Source organism: Centropristis striata, chromosome 14 (genome assembly GCF_030273125.1).
Source record: "Centropristis striata isolate RG_2023a ecotype Rhode Island chromosome 14, C.striata_1.0, whole genome shotgun sequence".
In the NCBI taxonomy this organism is placed as follows: domain Eukaryota; kingdom Metazoa; phylum Chordata; class Actinopteri; order Perciformes; family Serranidae; genus Centropristis; species Centropristis striata.
This window is the reverse complement of record NC_081530.1, coordinates 31,298,320-31,317,936: the sequence shown is the minus strand read 5'-3', so window position 1 is coordinate 31,317,936 and position 19,617 is coordinate 31,298,320. Positions and strand designations below refer to the sequence as shown.

At 40.1% G+C, this 19,617-nt stretch overlaps 1 protein-coding gene and 1 long non-coding RNA gene across 4 annotated transcripts in view; one reads left to right on the top strand and one right to left on the bottom strand.

The window, feature by feature from the left end:
* The window catches only part of fam131ba (family with sequence similarity 131 member Ba), a 92,428-nt gene extending 78,022 nt beyond the window's left edge, over positions 1-14,406 (top strand). For all 3 annotated transcript variants that reach the window (XM_059350418.1, XM_059350417.1, XM_059350419.1), the window contains 7 exons: positions 2,504-2,722; positions 4,433-4,573; positions 7,787-7,942; positions 8,728-8,900; positions 11,377-11,511; positions 12,400-12,537; positions 13,293-14,406. In XM_059350418.1, coding sequence (XP_059206401.1) covers positions 2,504-2,722; positions 4,433-4,573; positions 7,787-7,942; positions 8,728-8,900; positions 11,377-11,511; positions 12,400-12,537; positions 13,293-13,475 — 1,145 coding nt within the window. In that variant the 3' untranslated portion in view covers positions 13,476-14,406. The remainder of the gene's footprint in view (positions 1-2,503; positions 2,723-4,432; positions 4,574-7,786; positions 7,943-8,727; positions 8,901-11,376; positions 11,512-12,399; positions 12,538-13,292) is intronic.
* LOC131985355 (uncharacterized) lies at positions 2,499-12,249 on the bottom strand. The gene is made up of 3 exons (XR_009395625.1): positions 12,174-12,249; positions 8,790-8,879; positions 2,499-2,637 (listed from the first exon to the last, which is right to left on the bottom strand). It is a non-coding gene; the product is annotated as an uncharacterized LOC131985355 (long non-coding RNA).
* Positions 14,407-19,617: the final 5,211 nt, after the last annotated feature.

Below are 19,617 nucleotides of genomic sequence, written 5' to 3'. Positions count from 1 at the left end.
CAGCAGACGTCAATGACAGACACATTTTACGCGGAGTCATTGATGGAAACCCAATCAGATCTTTGATTTCAAAGAAACTAAAGTAAGTGCGATTACTTACTTTAAAGACTTACTGAAGCATCTCCACAGGCGTGTTGGGACATGTAGTGTACCTGTAACGTGGTGTTAGTGCTGGTGGTGGTGGTGGTGGTGGTGTGGCCCGGTTTCTGTGCCGCCGTGACTCTTGTGTGCAGTGTCGTGACTTCCAGTGGCTCGGGCCTCTTGTGTGCTATCTCTGTGCTTCAAACTGTGGTGCTCTGTGCTTTGTAGTGTCGCTCCTCAGAGTGTCTGTGTAAACATTTTTTTGTTGTGTCTGGTGCACTTTGATTAAATCTGTTGGTATAATTTATCAGTGTGTAGCATTATTTTATTTTGAGCCTCTGAATATCCAAAACCCCAACACCCTCCCTCATGCCTCATCCCCATTGTTTCCATTCCTATTTCCAACCCCAATTAGACTCTGCAGGGAGTGTTTGATTTTCAAATGAGATCGGCTCTCTTTGTCTGAGGGGAAAAACTGTTTCTATTTATAGCTCGGCCTGTAACTTGCCCCCTGGACCGGGGGAGCAATTTCCGACGCTCCGTCTGTGTTATTCATGCCTGTTTGATTTTAATTTAATTTTTTATCGATCAGCCTCTCTGCGAGCGTTTGACTCAGAGTATATGTCCCTCGTTTGAATCCAGTATTTGCATCTTAATTGGGCAGAGATTTGCCAGTGGACCCTTCTTAACGTTGTGTTTACACCCAAGGATTACTTTCCTCTGCCTCTCTCCGTCTCTGTAACACGTTTTTAATTACGCAAAGTCTAATGAATCTCATTTATTCTGTTTACCAGGAGATGAGTAATGGCTTTAATTATTAATATGGGTTTGTCAGCGTTTCAGGCGTCATCCTTGTCCCTTTCTCTTCTATTCAGCAAACTCTAACGAGCACACAAGCCACCCTGTCCAATTTGTCACTACGGGTAGCTCGTATCGTCTGACCTCTGACCTGCAGCGGATTCATCGGTTCATTTATTGGATTATTCGAGAATTACTTGTGAGATCTTCAGGCATAAAGTTATCTGAACATTTCACACTTTAATTTAATTACAGAGAGGTTGATGTGCTGGAGATAAAAAGAAGTCTTTGTTTTAGTGGTCGGCAGAAAATCCACTAAGCTTTGGTCAGAGTAACAAGAAACGGATAAAATGATTTGATTTTATAAGAGAAATATTGTAGGTTTAAGAGGCACACTGCAAAAAAGGCTGTCTAAAAACAAGATAAAAACACTAAATCTGAGGGAAATGATCTTGCTGCATGGACAGATAATTTCACTTGACAAGATTTCTTAAATTAAGATTGTGAAATCTAGAAATAAGCATGTTGTACGCTTAAACTAATAATAAAAAAACTCTTAAAACAAGATAAATTAAAGCTGCAAGCAGCAATGAAGTGGCCCGAGCAGAGTGACCTGATGATTATTTGTTTCTTATCAAGATAAAAAAAAACCTTTAGATTTAGAAGTATTAGATAATTTATCTTGTTTATCTTGAGTTAGTTTATTTCAACATGCTTTTTTCTATATTTAACAATCTTAATTTGAAGAAATATTGTCAAGTGAAATTATCTGTCCATGCAGCAAGATAATTTCCCTCAGATTTAGTGTTTTTATCTTATTTTTAGACAGCCTTTTTTGCAGTGCAGAGATCCACTAATTGCTAATCGAGTTTTCCTCTACGTGACATTTGTCTGACTGCTCTACATCTTTCTCTGCTCATGCAGATCAGTCACATGCATCATTATCATTTAAAACGGCACATAATGATGTGATTGATATGAATCGACGGTCAGCGGTGAATGTCAGACTCATTTCGATGATTAGCATGCAAGTAAAAAGTGACAAATTGAAAAGGTTTTGGTGAGTGGATGTGGCCGGTAGACGCCCTGAAGGCTCCTTTCACTGATTTAAGTTTGAAAGCAGCAGCGGTTAAAGAATATTTACACCACTATTACGTTTTTGAGGTATTTAACCCCTACTACTCCAGCAGGAGGGCTCATTAAGTTAGATAGAGGTTGTGAGATCGTTGCTAGAAAAAGACAAATTGTGTTCGATGGATTTATCTCGGATCAAGATTTAAAAGCAATCTTTACAGGCCATTACATTTATTTAAAAAAAAAAACTATTCATGCAAAGTAGCTGCAAGGTCATTTTCATGTTCTCATCCCCGTCACTCCCTGAATACATCCACACCACTACATTCATTTCCCCATTGGCATTATTTATTATAGTCCCATGTATTAAACAGTTTCCCTACAACATAACACACTTTTCTCATTATCATTCTTCTTTCCCCCCCGAGCCTCGGCTGGAGGCGTCATCAGCCACACAGGCCAGAAGTGGTTCTGACAGTGTTTGTGTGTGTGTGTGTGTGTGTGTGTGTGTGTGTGAATGTGCCCCTCCTGCTCCCGTACCTGTTTTTAGGTGTGTCTCGCTCCATGAAGGACAAAGTGACCAAGCCCACCGCTATGGCCCAGGGTCGCGTCGCCCACATGATCGAGTGGCAGAGCTGGGGCGTACCATCTGCGGGGCCGATGGGGGGCGCGGGACACACCAACCTGCAGAGGGAAAAGGAGAGGAGGCTGGAGAACGATGCTTACAGCGACCTCAGTGACGGCGAGAAAGAGGCTCGCTTCGCTGCAGGTGACGTTTTATGCTACAGCAGGGGTGTCAAACTCTGGCCCGCGGGCCAAATTTGGCCCGCAGTGTAATTTTATTTGGCCCGCGAGGCTATACCAAATTATTATATTATTATTGTACAATAAAAGCTGACCCGCTGGTATTATACGGCACATTTACCGCTTATACTAGATTTATTATTGTTATTTTATTTTTAAATGTATTAACCTGTTGAAAAACTTTATTTTGATATTTAAATCAGAAGGATGCAAATAAAAAAGAGGCATACGATTTTATTTAATATAATATTTAATATTTAATTAATGCCATTGATGTGTTTTTTATTTGAAATTTGATTTTGCATGTCTGCACTATTTAGTTATATATTGTATGTTTATAAGCGTTGCTGGTTCCATATTTAATGTTAAAGCAAAACATGTTTGGTATATATTAAAAGGTTTATTTGTTCAATGTTGGCCCGCGATTTTATTCAAGTTTTAAATTTTGGCCCATTATGTATTTGAGTTTGACACCCCTGTGCTACAGTGTCAGAATGGTTTTCTTCAAAGTAAAACCAGTAGAAAACAAATCCCCGTCATGCTGAGGGAAGCTGTGCTTTAGACTTGTTGCACCTTTGAGACTTCAGATCGCTCAAATAATAATGACAGAAGTTGGACACAATATTTGTTAACTTCAGGTGCGTGTCCACTATAATCCAATACCCAGAATTAGGCGGGTCTAATCTGACCGGACGTTTTTTGGTCAAAGAGCAGGGACATTTTTCTCCCCTGAAAAAAGCCTGGTTTCTGATTGGATAGAACGCTAAGCGGGATGTGACGTAGTCGTGTGGTCCCACAAAAGCAAAGTGATATTCTGCCCTTTCATAGTGCAGTCCGGCGTCATAGAATGATGTGCACAGTAGCACAGTGCTAACAGGCTAACAGTTAGCTCTGTAGCAGTACAGTGTGTATGTGCTACAGCTGTAAGTGTTCACTTAGCGATCTTTGTTTTTTTTACAACAAGCACCGGACGCTCTGTGCACAGTTAGCCATGCTGGTTTGTTTATGATCAGCGGCGGACACTTTATGTACAGTAAGCATGCCTGTTTGTTTACAATAAACGGCGGACGTTGTGCAGTTAGCGACGGCGGCCGCAGGTGTTGTGCATGCTGTCGAAACTGTCACTAAGCGATAACGCGATATTTGAGAACCATACGTCAACTCTGGAGTCCCGTAAATGCCTCTGGGGCCTTTTTTTGTAATGGAGACACGCCGAGTGAGCGTTCATTTGAGGGGGCGTGGCCTGAGACTTTCTCAGCGGCCACTCTTTACCCTATTAGAAAAGCACCTATTTTGGCAGCAGAACATTAAAAAAGAAGACGCGCCCTGGTATCTTTTTCTTGAATATTCATTTTTGCTACTCACTGGTGCACCATTTGTCTTCACTGAGGTTTGGAAAATTTAATTGGTTCTGGCCCATCTGTTACGCCTAGCAAGGTTAAATTAATCATCTGTGAATTGTTATTTATACACATTTTATTTGTCTGCAGCATTTACAGATTTCCTGCTTGGAATAAACACTTTTTATTCTTCTCCGTTGCCCCATCCCTCCTAATTAACTTCTGTATGTGTTAGCAAAGCTGGGACTGGGATTTGTTTTACGCTCTGTATTTGTAATTGTGTTTCAGTGCGTTTAAAGATCTCCTTATCGTTATTTATTACTTTCTCTCTTTAGGCATCATGCAGCAGTTTGCGATCTCTGAGGCGACTCTGTTTGGCTGGAACTCGATGGACGGGGAGAGTATGGGAGCCGGCTCCAACCAGGGCAGCGTCGCTCACCTCAGTGAGGTCAACCAGGAGAGCATCACCAGCAGAGGTACTGCACTTTAAAGCTTGCTGTAAAATGGCTCCGGGGCATGATTACAAGAGTTAAGGCCCTCCCAGACACAATGATGTACACGGATGATGCTTCTTCCTCTATGCACTCTTTGCATTGCCTCTGTAAACTGCCTGACTTGGTGTTGGAGAAAGTTGCAGAGCACAGGTCAGAATTAGGGTTTTGGCTGATGGACAATCAGGTTTCTGACAGTCGTGGACCACTGGGCCCAGCGCCCCCAATCCACACCTCCACCTGGGCTTGTGTTTGTGGTGGCATTTAAGTTGTTAAAAAGTAACAATTCTGACTTTATTTATGACTTTAATTCTGATTTAATAGTGCACGGACTGATTTCATGAGTGCAACTGAAGGTGCACACTCAAGCTGTCAGATCAATGGATCTAATTTAAACCAACTGAAACGTTAAAGATCTTAAGAGAGAAGAACTCACTTATTTTTACCATCTATGTAATGCACACATTCCTCATGAAAAAATGATTAGGTTATGAGGATTCTTAATGGTTGATATAGCCCCATAGTGGGTTTTGTGTCCATGTGATTTCAAGGTTCCTACAGCTTTAGGCAAGTTAAATCTAAGACATTTTAAGACTTTTTTAATGCCACCTGGAATGAAATTTAAGACCTATTAATAAACACAATTTAAAAAAGCACCACATCAATTACATAGTATTATGGACAATGTTGCCCAAATGTTTATTTTCACATAAAACATGACGCTTTGGTCTTGTGAAAAAGTAAGTAGAATATCTACTTCAAATTTTGAAAAACACTTTCCAGACTTGAACACATGGAAAACAATACATAAAACATCAGTAAAAAGGCACAACTCGCAGATTATTGATGCCAAATAGCTATTCTACTGCATTCTCTACTAGTGAAGCATCATTCACTGTGGAGATTGTAATATGTCGATTTGGTAGACCTTGTCCAAGCCCAGTCAGAACAGATGGAGTTCTCAGATGCATGTCCTGTGCTGAGGAGCATGCACCAGCAATAGCCTGCAAGGGAGCAGCTATTGAGGGGAAAAAACTTTGTAAACTAAATGCCTGAGCTATGTTTAGCATATCATTTAGGCTACACATATTGCGTGCCAACCAGCTAAAAAAAACACCTGATATGCCTAACGACATGCTTTAAGGCAGGGCTTTCTCATGTGGAACCACTGAAGGATCTCACACTGTAACGATGGTAAAGGTTAGAGGTTAAATGTAAGGCAGGATGATGAGTCATTTACAAACACTAACACAGATTCTGTATCTCTCTGTGGTGCAGAGTAATAGCTCTAAACTCTTCTCACAGTCAAATGTCTTTGGACCACACAGTAAACTATTATGTTGTGTTTTTCTGCGTAGATGCAGTTTAGGAAAATTAGAGCCCAGTTGGAAACTAAAAACAGCCAAGTCAGTAATTCTGCCGACCAGCTGTAAAGGACTTTTGGAGGGCAGGCACACAGCTGCACATTTCTGCCTTTCACTGCTACCGGGCACTTACTCAAAAACTTCCAAATGACGAATCCAGATGACAGCCTGTCATTTCTGAAACATCAGGACGCACACTGATGGAGTGTCACGAGTGCCTGGGTAAGAGAATTCACCCCCAAATAAATCTAAAAGACGAGTTGTATTCAAATGAGGAAATGAGCTGCACGAAATGTGAAGTTATGAGGATTTCACTTTACACTTGGCTGGATAAAACAAAAACAGTTTGGGGAAACAAACTCATATCCTGATTTGGGGTCGGAGCCTCAGGTGGTAAGATGTCTGTTCGGTTTAGTTGCGGATAGGAAGATAAAAACAGAGAGAAAGGAAGGGAAGAGAGCAATCGGCTGAGGCAAAATCAGGAGACCCCACTCGACCTCACAGGAACAGCTACTATACAACTTCATAAAGATCCACAAACAAATCATTCTGTAGCTCTGTCTCTGCTTTTCTGGCTAAAAATTCTTTTGAAACCTGGACTTGTGTGCTGCTTTCACTTTAGACGGAATAATAACACTGCAAACTGTTTCTTTTTTTGTTCTTGCTGGTGTTAAGCAAAGCAGAGCGCTGTCCAAACCCTGAGGGACCCTGTAGGTTAGCACAAGGACTTAGCCCTGCTCTCATTAACAACACCATATGGGCCCTGCTCTCTGCTTTATCTAGCATGCAACACAGACACACATGTACAGTACAAACACACACACACACCCACACAGAGTGACGATTAAAACACGACTTAATATCAGCATTAGGACTGAGGGGATGTTTCTCCTCCGCAGTCTGTTTGATGGCTCCGCTCTGTAATAACAATGCTGCTGCAGATCAGCTAATCATACTCCTATTAAAGTTTTTACAGTTTGTTGCTTTTGGATGAGAGCAGGTTTATCCCTGCGTATGAATTCATAAGAGCATCTGAACTCGGCTGGTAATTACTGAATCAACAGCTCAGGCCTGTGGCCTCTTCTTTACAGCATCTCGTGTTTTTGTCTCAGACCTGTCAAAACATGTTTCTTTTTAGCTCTATTAAAGGATGTTTTGTAATACTGAGGAAAACATTACAATGTATTTTTAGTGATGCACAGATAGTGATTCTAGATGGGATATCGGCCTGATGCTGACTCAAATAGCTGGATGAGGGAATTGGTGACACTGAGGATGATCTATTCAATTATTATCTTTATTATTATTATTATTGTTACATTCTGTTTTACTAAGTTAGGAAAGCAAGTAAGTCAGGCCTCATATTACCTTACACATTCAAAATTGATCCAAGTCACTTCCACATTGATGTATATAGATTTATTTAAAGACTTATTAATTAAACACTGGTATCGGATCAGTACTTTGTATTGTCCAAAACCCAAAGATCAGGTATCAGTATAATTTTTGAGACTGAAAAAGTCGGATTAGTGCATCCCAATATTTTCTTTTTTTAAATAAAATCAAGGCTGAGGTCTTTTTTATGTAATGTAATGTATTATCTAAAAACATGAGCATTTTAATCCTTCAATAAAAAACCTTTAAATCTAAATGTGGGCAGAGGAATTCATATAATTCTTGTTAGTGGGATCTGTGGTTGTGTGTATTGTTGTTGGTCTTGCTCTCCCCCCACTCATTACTAAAATAAATCACCACCTATATTTTGAACCATCATCTCTTTTTTCCTTATTGTTTTCCTCTTTAACCGCTCTCGTTTGTCTGTTTCCCCGTGCAGACCAGGTGCTCCACCACTCGTCAGCAGACGTCTGGCCTCACACCTACGTCTCTCAGGGCCTGTACTGCCTGTCGTCCTCCGACGCCTGGGACCCAATCACCAGCCAGCCTTCGGGCGTGGCCTCACCTGCTGCAGGCTCCTACATCATGGCTGCTGGTGACCATTCAATCTTCTCTCTTACACTGCCTGTAAACACTAGACCAGTAGTTCCCAAACTTATTTAGCCGCGCACCTCCTTCTATGTCCCAACCGGGTTGACGCAGCCCCAATCCCCCACACCTTCAAAAAAAACAAAATGCAATAAGCTTTTTTATAGCCATATTAAAGGCAGCATGTTTAATCATGCTCAAATGACCAGAACACACATATAATAAAATAATCACGATCACAACAATGCGCTCTCGCATTTGAATTCATCTGCAGCACTGTAACAGAGTTTCAATATAATGCAACAAAGTTATGTGCAAGCTTCCACTTTTAAGAGCAAAGAGGATGATGACAGGCTCAGGATCAGAGGCAGACAGCAGATAAGTTGGGAAAATGTTATAGTATTTTGAGCCACGTTGAACAAAAATTGTCATAAAATTAAATTGTCATTTAAAGTTTAAATGAATGGAGCTAACACAAACAAACGTCATCATAACTTCTTCTACGCTTCATTTTAAGATGAAGTGCATTCTGAATAGCCTGCATTTATTTATTAATTAATATTACAGTTTTTGTTTTGACATTTTACAAAGGACATGTTTATTTACACGTCTTTATTGTGTGGGGGGAAAAAAATTTAATTGTGTAATTATCAGACCGCCATTACATTTTTCATTTCGCGCCCCCTAGCAGCAGCTGCAGCTGGTGCACCCCCAGGGGTACGCGCACCACATGTTGGGAATCCCTGCACTAGACTGTGTCTCTGAGCTCTAAGTGTTTTGTGGTTGTTCCAGGTGGCGGCAGCGGAGCAGCAGGAACACCTGGTGAGGGCTACGAGGGGACGGTAGGTGGTTACCTTCAGCAGCATCACGCTCATCTGGCCCTGCAGCAGCAGAGCCAACTCCAACAGCTGCAACAGCTCCACCAGTACCAGCAGCATCAGTTCCTGCAGTACCAACAACAACAGGTCAGTAGTGATAAAACTGGTCATTTATGCAGTGTGCTACTAACAATGGTCCCAGCTGCTGGGAATCTATATAGTCACTAGTTCTAGAGTACTAGCATTGCATGCACAGTAAGACTAAAATCATTGATTGAACTTATAGGCTAATAGTCCTTCTACTGCATTGTATTACAGTACCAACTCTCAGCTACAAGCTAATACATTGTGAAATAAACATCACGTTTACTGTCTTCACGTAACTGCCATGACATACACTCATGGAAAAAATTATTAGACCAATTCTTCAATTTCTTGTTTATTTCAATGCCTGGTAAAACTAAAGGTGCATTTGTTTGGACAAATATAATGACAACAACAAAAATAGCTCATAAGAGTTTAATTTATGAGCTGACATCTAGCCTGTTTCCATGGTTTTCTTGATAATAACCAAAATCATTATCAAGAAAACCATGGAAAATGTTTAGATATCAGCTCTTAGATTAAACTCTTTTGAGCTTTTTTTTGTTGTTATCATTATATTTTTCCAAACAAATGCACCTCTAGTTTTACCAGGCATTAAAAATGAACAATAAAGTGAAGAAAACAAGGGTGGTCTAATAATTTTTTCCATGACTGTATTTTAACATATTAATGGTTTGATTTATCCAGTGAAATATGTGAACATCTTGGCAAAGAATTGTTCCCATAGATATGCATGGTTCACAGATGAAGTGATGAAACTGACTTTTCATTACCACATTTATCCAGATTTTTCAGCTAAATGCAGCAATGAATGAATGAATGAAATGTGCAACACTGAATGCTTAACAGAACGAGTTGTTAAAGACTTTTCATTGAGTGCCACCACCACCACCACCATTTCATTTGTCCAATACTTTGGTTTATGACCAAATACGTTTAAATCTAATGGCGTTCCCATCAGTCTTAGCTGTACTTCTAGTGGAGATAATCTGCGAAAGTACGCATGCTAACATGCTAAACTAAGATGGTGAACATGGTAAACATCATGTTAGCATTTAGCTGAAAGCACTGCTTTGCTTTTTCAACTTTTTTTAAATAATGGGCAACATGCTACAGAGCCAGGAAGGTTGAAAAGCCTTGTCATGCCACAACATGATGTTAGCAAATTGTCAAATTTGTTTATTTATGCAAAAGTGGTTATGTTTTTGGTTCAGTTGTCAAAACTACTCATCTGATTTTCATAAAACTTGGTCAAAAGGTGTTGCATGGGCCAAGAGAGAACAAATTACATTTTGGAGCAAATCAAGGGGATACAGAAATCATATTCAATTCTAGTTTAAATACAATATATTTAAACTAATCCATGGTTATGCTTTCTTGGTTTATTGAAAACGTTAACACTGACTTGTAAGACGAGCAGGTCAGGTTTTCTCCAAAATGTATTAAAGAACTTAAATTACGTGTTATATAAAAGCATATGAAGTTAATTTTTTGGCACTCATGTTTCTGTCGACAATAACACCAACATGCTACATAAACACAAGGCATTTACTTGCTTCTTGAGTGATCAAACTGGTTGAAATGATTCGATTAAATCTGAAATGCTTCCATGTTAAAGCGACAGGCTTCCCTTCCTGTAAACTGGTTGTGTGTGCAGGCTGTGTGGCTTTATTGGTGTAAATCAGCCGCTGACTTCCAGCTCTCAGGCTGCTGGAAGCTTTTCTGCAAATGTAGTGAGTCATGATGAACTGTGACACCCAAAGACTTTTCCGGCTTCGCTGGCTGCTCCGGCGTTGATACATCTCAGAGCTCATTAAGTGACTGAGGGTTATGAAATAATAACTTGAAAAGGTCAGGGACTGTGTCTTAGAAAAGGTGTACTGATCCGAGACCACAATAGAAATGAGCTTGTTAGCTTTACTGTGTGTATTATACGGTTCCCCCTCCGAAGGAGACTATTGAATATATTACATTACATTTATAATAAAGCTTTTCAATCAGTCAGTCAATTTTCGGAACATAAGAGCCTGAGACGTTTCCCCCACTGTTCCCCCCAGCACGGTTGCTGACTCATCATTTAAAGTGGTATTATGAGCAGATGTAGGCCATTATTACTGACTCAAAGGAAGCAAAACAACTGGCAAAAGTATCCTTCTACACAAGAGTGCTAGATGTTGGAAGAATATAACTGCTTTGTGATTTGTTCTGGCACAACGAAGCTTTTCACCCTTCCCTGTTGAGATGTGCTGTGGTGCAGGAGCTCACTGTAGCGTTGTTGTCTGTTATGAAGAAGCTGAAAATGTCAGGAGCTGCGGGGCTTTGGTGTGTTTTTAAATCTCTAGTGGGTGGTGTTATTTTTATTTTAAAGAAGAACAAAAGTTTTTAAAACAAGAGATTTGGCAAAGTAACTGTTGAGTCACTGGTTTTGATTAACAACCCCCTCTGGAAATATAACAAACTTATTTTACAGTAAATTCGCATTAATTCTCTTTTCTTGCTTTCCTATCTCTGACTACAGTCTATGGAGCAAAGGCTACATAGTGCCTCCCATTCCCTCCAAGCCACTCCCAACAGCACCATCCACAGTCTCGGCCCTCCCACCCACCCTCGGCTAGCTGACCTGTGGGGAGCTGCGCAGGTCGAGGCACACCACGTAGGCACTCCCCTGCTGAATCCAAATAGTCGGATTACACACTTTGCGGACTCGATGGTGGTTTAATTTATTCCGACAGCGTTTGCAAGGGCACAGGGGCGTGTGACTGTATACACAGTCATATGCAAACAAGACAGGGGTCTCCATTAGTCATTGTTGCAACGCACGAGACAATAATCATCAACAATGACAGCATGTCTTATTATGCATTTTATTCTCTTATTATGTAGGAAGCCAAAGTCGATCTTTGATGTTATTTTTCAGGCGTTTTTATTGTGTCTTCAGGTAAAACTAGTGCACTTATCTTCTAAATATCAAGTGGATGTTAATATGCTGCACGGAAATAGCCTTTTTGGTCATTTTCCATCCTGTTGGACACTCATCTTGGCTAATTTGTTTTTATATCAGCAGGCATATTTAGCACACAGCTGTAGTGCAGTGAATGATGGGAGAAACTGCCAGGGAAGTCGGCAAGGTAGGAGACAGGCTGAATGTCTGCATGGAGCACTGCCAAAAGTCTGCATGACAGCCTTGAGCGGACCTGATGAATTTCGACAGAGGACCTCCTTAAACCCGCCTGGTCTTCAGAGTAGCATGCTTGAAAGTCCGCAAGTTGACAACTCTAGGCATTTGGATTCAGCATCTGTGTTTGTTATACCTACCTCAGTATTTGTCTTGTCCCTCTGATGTCCTGCATCGGGAAATCAAGCGGGGACATAAGAGTTCATATTCTGCTTCTCCATCTTCCTTTCTGCCTTCTGTCTCTCTCTTTCTTTGACTGTTAACCTGTAATTAAAGTTAAAGGGTTGATGTCAGTGACCTGTTGAATGAACTTAGGTGCAACAGAAAAAGACAAGGTACTAAATCAGAGAACTTAACTGGTTGCAGGTGGAGATTGTTGGGCCGATGAATGGGCAGATGGCTGACATGGTGACAGGAGTGGTGGAGACAGTGGGAGAGGAGCCAGAGCCCGAGTCTGAAAGCCTCGCTGAGCAGCGTGAAGACGGAGAGGAGGAGCTGACAAAGGTCATTTTACTTCAGTTGGAACGCTACTTTGTTGTTATATTTAGCGACTATTCAGACCCCTCTAGAGACTCTTTTTCAAAAAAGGGGACTAGCGACAAATCTAGCGACTTTTTCTGGTGTTATTGGAGACTTTTGGAGACTCGTTACTCTTCTTAATGAATTGCAGCCATCGTCCCAAAGCACTCACAAGCGGCCCAGTCCTCCTGCAGCAGTCTCTCCCAGCTGCTGCAGTCAGCAGAGCTGGAGATGTTAACCCCTCAGCGTCCAGTTGCACCAGTCTGCAAATCACGCATGCGCGAAATTGCGCTCAGTAGCGGCTCAGAAAGTACCTACCAGAGGCAGGTACTTTTTGAGCTGCTAACCGGTGAAGTTGGGTGGATCTTGGGTGGATCCTCTCTCCCAGGCCACACCCATAGCGGCTAACTAGAGGGAAAAGTACCTAATGGAAACGTGCCTTAAGTTGGCAACACTGCTTGCCGTGTCGGTCTGTTGTCACATTCGAGCTCCGTTGGTTAGCCGCTACAAAAGTAACTGTGTGGAAACAGAGGCCGAGGGGAACTACCGTAACTAGTGGGCGGAGCCAAAACACTTTCCAACAAGTACTCAGTCAAAACACGCCTAAAAACTAATAGACCAATGACATTAGATTAAGATGTAGAAGCACAATTAAAAAAGATGACATGTCTTGCCTCTGACACAATACAACTGTAGTTTCCCAAACTGCCTTTTAAATGCTTCATCTCCTGCCGTTACAGGTAGATGACATCACATTAACCCTGGAGCCGGAGCCGTGCTCTTTGACCCCGTCCCCACAGAGGGAGGAGGTCTCCTCAACCAGAGGGTCAAGCCCAGGACTGCCAGCACAGATCGCCGAATCTACTGCGGGAAGGATACCGTTCGAAGTCACGCCCTGCATCGTCCAGTCAGTAGAGGAGTAGGACGAAGGAGCGGAGGAGGGCTCCATTGTTATTGTTGAAGCCAACTGAATCATAGGGCCAGAAAAAACTGGAAATTAATACTTCAATAATCAATCAAGCTATTCTATCCCTACCCCAACCCCCTCCTATTTATCCACTTTGAGTCAGAGGGAATGCAAGAAGACTTTTTCAGATGATACGTGGGATGTAATGTACACAAACTAAATGCCAAGAAGCCCCCTAAGTTACTGCGGGAAATGTGGAATATTAAATATGTGACGATGAACACATAACATTTAAAGTAGATAAGAGACTTACATTCAGTGACTGCTGAAACAAGCTGTGTGAGGATGAGACGGATTCATAACCAGTTTGGACCAAACGGACCAAAGAACCAGGACTTAAAGCCGAACAGTAGGCAGACGGACGGGTGTGATAAGAAAAAAGAAGAAAAGGTAGGACATGAAGAGAGAGGAAGGGCCGAGTTAAACATCAGTATCAGTGCAATACAACAAACACGGACACAACAAGGTCAAACAGTCTTTGCAAATAATTCCGAGCTGGTGGTTCAGGTGTGGCGTGTTATCTGAGAAATCCTGCAGGACCAGGAACTCCACCTGGTTACAGATAAGTAATGTATTCTGCTTTGACGGGCAGCTTGTCTGAGCTCTAGTTGAGATGACACTCAGAGGGACCTGTGGCTCACACCTTGGACTTATTTGCAAACACACATAATCTGGACACAACCAAAAGAAAGTGCATGCTTTTTAACAGTGACCTAACCCTTACAGTATAACACAGTATACAAAGTAATAATATATCAAATTGCTTTTTATAATAAAAGAAAAAATCCAATAAACCAATATGTATTTGTATGAATGTAAGAATGTATGTATGTATGTATGAATGTAGCTTTGTTTGTGTGTAAAATATATATATTCTGGGAAACAGATTCTTCTTGGTGCTGTTTTGTTAAAATGTGGAGCAAGTGCACACACACACACACACACACACACACAGAGTTTGTACTTCTAGCCTTGTCATGACCTTCTCTAAGATTTTTCACCTAGCATATTGTCCATAACCAAACCATAACAGTGGCTTTAACATAAGCTTAAGAGCTTTAGCTCCAAACTGAGTCCTGACCATAAAACCATCATTGGTCCGTCACAACGACAGATGTGAAAGCACATAAGGAGAGTATGCTTGCACCCACTCACCCAATTTTTTGCCACATTTTTCTGTTCATTGATTTGTACCAAGGCTAACTGGCTTTATTTCATCCACAGACTGTACAAAAGAGGTGGACGTAGCCACTATGACATCACTCATTGCTTTGTGGATAATTGTTTTGAAGCCTTGAATTTGGAATCTTTGCTGTCACTGTTTTGGATTTTTTTTTTTTTTTTTTTTTACAGGAAATGACCATGTTTGGACAAGAGGGTTGGAGCTAGGGAGGGGCACCAGGTACCGTAGCAAATGCTAAGTTACCAGCTAACATGCGGACTAGCTAGCTAGGTTACCAAGGTGCATCTTTGATATTGGGGAAGCTTTCAGCTAGCAAAAAACAGGCTGAAAACAAAATGTACTCACCAGAAAAAATCAAGTCAACTCCTCAGGGTGTCTTTTTCTACAACCAAACGATGAACAAGACGTTTTCAGGCAGCAAAAATTAAAATTAACTGTTACCAACTTAAATTCACACATGAAAACACCCAAAACTAACTAGTTATTGAAATCTACATAGTGCCATGGTAGCGCCTCTGTCCTGATTATACTCCAAATGGGACAATAATTTACTAAATTAACTTCATGCTGTATTGAAACAGACTTGAAACTAGTGACTGAGAACATAAACTCCTTAGGGGAATATTTAATGAGGTAACAAATCAAGTGAGATGTGTATCCATTTGATTTAATTTTGACAGTCAAACATCCAAAATGCTGTCACTTTAAGAAAAAGGCTGCGCTCTTATGATCTAGAATTCAAATATGGTTGTCAAAAAAGAGCAACATAAAGATAAAAAACACACAAAAAGAGCAAACTGCCCTGACATTCAGTTTACACAAACAGTATAATAAACACAGAGAAAATGCAAAGAATGGGCACTTAAAAGCCTGCTGTATATTTTTCAAGCTGCAGTGTGAAGGTCAGAGGTTTTCTTCACAGAGCGTTAGTTTTCTTGTAGTCATCAATTCCACTATAACACTCAAACTGTTCTTATCAGCAGAACAGCCTCATTCATTAAACAGGGCCATGTAGACTTCATTATTGTCTGGAGGCAGAGAAGTGCCCTTGTCTGCTGAGTGCTGTTATCCTTTTGAGCCCTTTTGGAGGCTTTTTAGTGTGTATTCTGTTATGGTGGCTAGTGGTGTGTTTTTGTTGATTAAAAAAAAACAACATAAAAATACAAGAAATAAAGAAATGCTGCATAATAGAAGACGTCCTTGGAAGCAACATGGTTTAGTGACTTCATGTGAATGTGTGAAGAGTTGTGTGTGGCTGTCAGTATGAAGACATAACAGTATCTGTCATAAATCTGCCCGTGTTAGAGGAAATCACACAAAGCTGACACGCACACAACAGTCTGTTAATAACTAAGAATTTTAAATATTATCTCTTCTAAAAGATCCCACCTACAGCTGCTGGAGGGAACGATTCACTTTTACGCTCCGGTGATTAAGACCCTCAACGCCCCCGTCTGCTGCGATCACTATCTGTCCTCTGTTGGTCCTCTTGTTGCTCAGAGATGTCACACTCAGATTACATGGAAAGATCAAGCTCATGCCACAAAATCCACAAAATCAAAGGTTTTTTTTGAGTGGAATTGAGACATAATGGAATTTTTGTCAGACTCATATAACTGCGAAGTTTGTCTGGGTGTCTTGAAAAGCACTATACAAATTAAATACATTATTATTATGCTGTTTAATTACTTTGAATACTTCTGTACAGTCTGTGCAAAACACATAACAGAAAAGTTTGCTTCCATAATGAGATGGCCATCATTTTTAATTCTTCACTGCAGATCGGTCTGCAGGAGAGCAATAACTAAATGTGAAAAATGACATTAATTTCAAAATGAGATACCCACAAGAAGTGACACCTACTCTCACAACAAAAAAACACCCATGCAATAAAAAGCAATTAAAGTAAGAAACCACAGGTGGATATGAAAACCCTGTCATCCTGTCAAAATAAAGTTAATATGATAGTCCATCAAATGTGCTTTTGAAATGTTTGTTTTGATGTTAATTCGGTGGTTATACTGACGAGAACAGAGAATGTACTGCACTTTGTAGTTTTTTATAACTAAACTTTATATAATTATCAAACTTCAGGGATTGTTTTGGATATTTCAGACACCAGAGTAGGGCTGGGCGACATGTCTTATATTTTTATGTGTGACATGGAATTAGACCATATCGGCTATATCGATATAGTTCAATTTTTCTTCTTTCTTTATATATAAATGCTAACCCTTACTAGGGTTTGTCATATTTAGTTCTTTTGTAATGTTTGTTTTTCTTTTCTCATATAAATATAGTTATTTAAGAAGATTGGCCTATTTTATTTCATAGGCTATTTTTACTGGTCAAAAGTTTTAGAACACCCCAATTTTTCCAGTTTTTTATTGAAATTCAAGCAGTTCAAGTCAAATGAACAGCTTGAAAGGGTACAAAGGTTAATGGTGAACTGCCAGAGGTAAATAAAAAAAAGGTAAGGTTAACCAAAACTGAAAAATAAAAAATTTCAGAATTATACAAGTAGGCCAGGGAACAAGAAATGGGTTAACAACTTAACTCTATGGAGTCTTGGGCTATTTTGTCCATTTTTGAATGCTTTTCATGTCTTTGTAAGTCATTTTGTGTCTTTTTTTTTGTCATTTTGTGTCTTTTTTTTGTCATTTTGTGTCTTTTTTGTCATTTTGTGTTTTTTAGTCCTTTAGTCCAACATAAAATGTGATTTTGAATCTTTTTTTTACTTTCAAAACACTATCATGCTCAATAAAGAATTTTAAATGTTGCAAATGTGCATTAATTTCAGAGTACACTGAGACAATAAACTGCATAATTTTCAATTAAATTCTGGAAAAGTTGGTGTGTTCTAAAACTTTTGACCAGTAGTGTATATCGTATATCGATATTCAGCCTAAATATATCGGGAAATGACTTTTGGTCCATATCGCCCAGCCCTACACCACAGTATCTCGAAAATTAAATTTTGTCTTTATCATACTGAAAAAAACAAACCCTTCACTTATCTCCTGTGTATTCTGAAGAAAACATCTCTATTTCTCCCCTACCTTGACTGAGTTCAGTTGCTGTTCCAGGTGACTGAGTAAAGAGGAAAGGTTTCTGTCCCAGTCTGCCTTCAGCCTGCCTCACCTGGATAAATAAAGTTCAAACACATGAGGGAGAACAACTCAAGCCTTCTACTGAATACAACTTTATTCTGCTACATCTTTCACAGTTTTATACATTTTGCGATAACATTTGATTCTACTAAAAGGTAAATAAATAAGTACATTAACCACAACCGATGAGAACAAAACAAAAACAGTAGCACTTAGACCAGTACAGAGCCCTCTTAAGAAATGGACACACACAGTTTAATTCAAACAGACATATAGAAAAAAAGCTTTTTGTTAAATGTGAAGGTTTAAAGACTTTAAAAGGCAAAACCTGAGAAACTGAATCCAGGAGATAATAATGAGATAAGAAGACAGTAAGAGAAGAGAGAGGGATAAAGGAAAGGAAGGGTGCACCACAAGGAGAAATGTTCATACATGAATATAATTATCATGGTTTTCACTGAGAGCTCTTCACATTAAATATCGTTTTTTTAGGTCTCAGTACCCGCGACAGCCTGGGCCACAGGCGTTATGTTTCTGGGTAGTCCCTTTGTTTTATTTCTGTCATGTGGATGCAATATATTAGGAACGCCTGGAGAGAATTTCTACACATTTGGCACAAAGACCCTGTTGGACTCAAAGATAAACTGATTAGATTTTGTTGGGTCAAAGGTCACTGTGACTTCATGTCCGTCCCATTCTCATGAAGGCAACGTCTCAGAAACGCCTGCTAGGATTGAAGGGAGTTTATTTTCCTGTACTGGAGCATGTATGTGACGTAAACATACGTGACGTCAGCAGATCTGAGCAGAGTTTTGCGTCTTGGCAGTGTAGACGGACACGCTACGGCGGAGCATATTTAACTTTTCCACTTTGGAAGGTGGTTTCAGATTTTTGCATCTTTAAGCCCCCAAAACGCCGTCACCGTCTAAACGAAAGGCACTTCCGATAAAATATTTTGTCGTTTTTACCCGCGAGCGTCCTCGTGTAAACGGGGCCTTAGTCTCTAATTGTTGTTTTTTAACCATTTGAAAGGAAAGAAAAAGTCACCTCACTTTTTAGCTTTTTAGCAACTGCATTTCCATGGTTGCCCTTAAAGGGAAACTTCTCATTTTCACTTCTGGGAGCTGCAGCATGGAGGGAGAACCGACACGTTCTCTTGGTTCTGCAGTGATACAGGTTGAAAGTTTCTCTCCAAGAACTAGAAAAACAGTGAAGCCTTTGTAGCTGCTGAGAGAAGAAAGTCTCGCATGAGCAGCTTTAATAATCATCATGACAGGTTTATATTTAATGTTTTTTCTAATGAGGTAATTTATCAAGCTAATTAACGCATTAACAAGCAAATATCTCTCTGTCAACATACATCTTCATCTTCATTTAACATAAAGATGTTATGTGGAAAAATGTCAGCTGTCATTCACCGTCATGAATGTCAGTCATCATTTGATTATTGTCACATTTTGGAGTGAAAAGCTTCAGTTGTTTGAAATTCTTTGTGCATATTATCATCATAATAATCCTAAAGAATTTTTAAAAAGCCATGTGAGATTTTTGCAAAATCTAAAACCTGATCTCCAGGACCTGACTGTCCTCAGCCGCCTTTAGCTTCACCATCTATCAACTTAACCGTGATGAGATGAGCTCTGAGGCGGCATTCACAAGGTCAACACACAATTTGGAGGTGGTTTTGGGGCTTTGGCCGATCTTCCACAGCGACTGAGCAGCTCCATTAGTCTGCTGCTATCCAGATGGTCTGCTGCCAGTTAAAAAAAAATCAATAGTTCCTGCTCTCATCCGATAAAAACCTT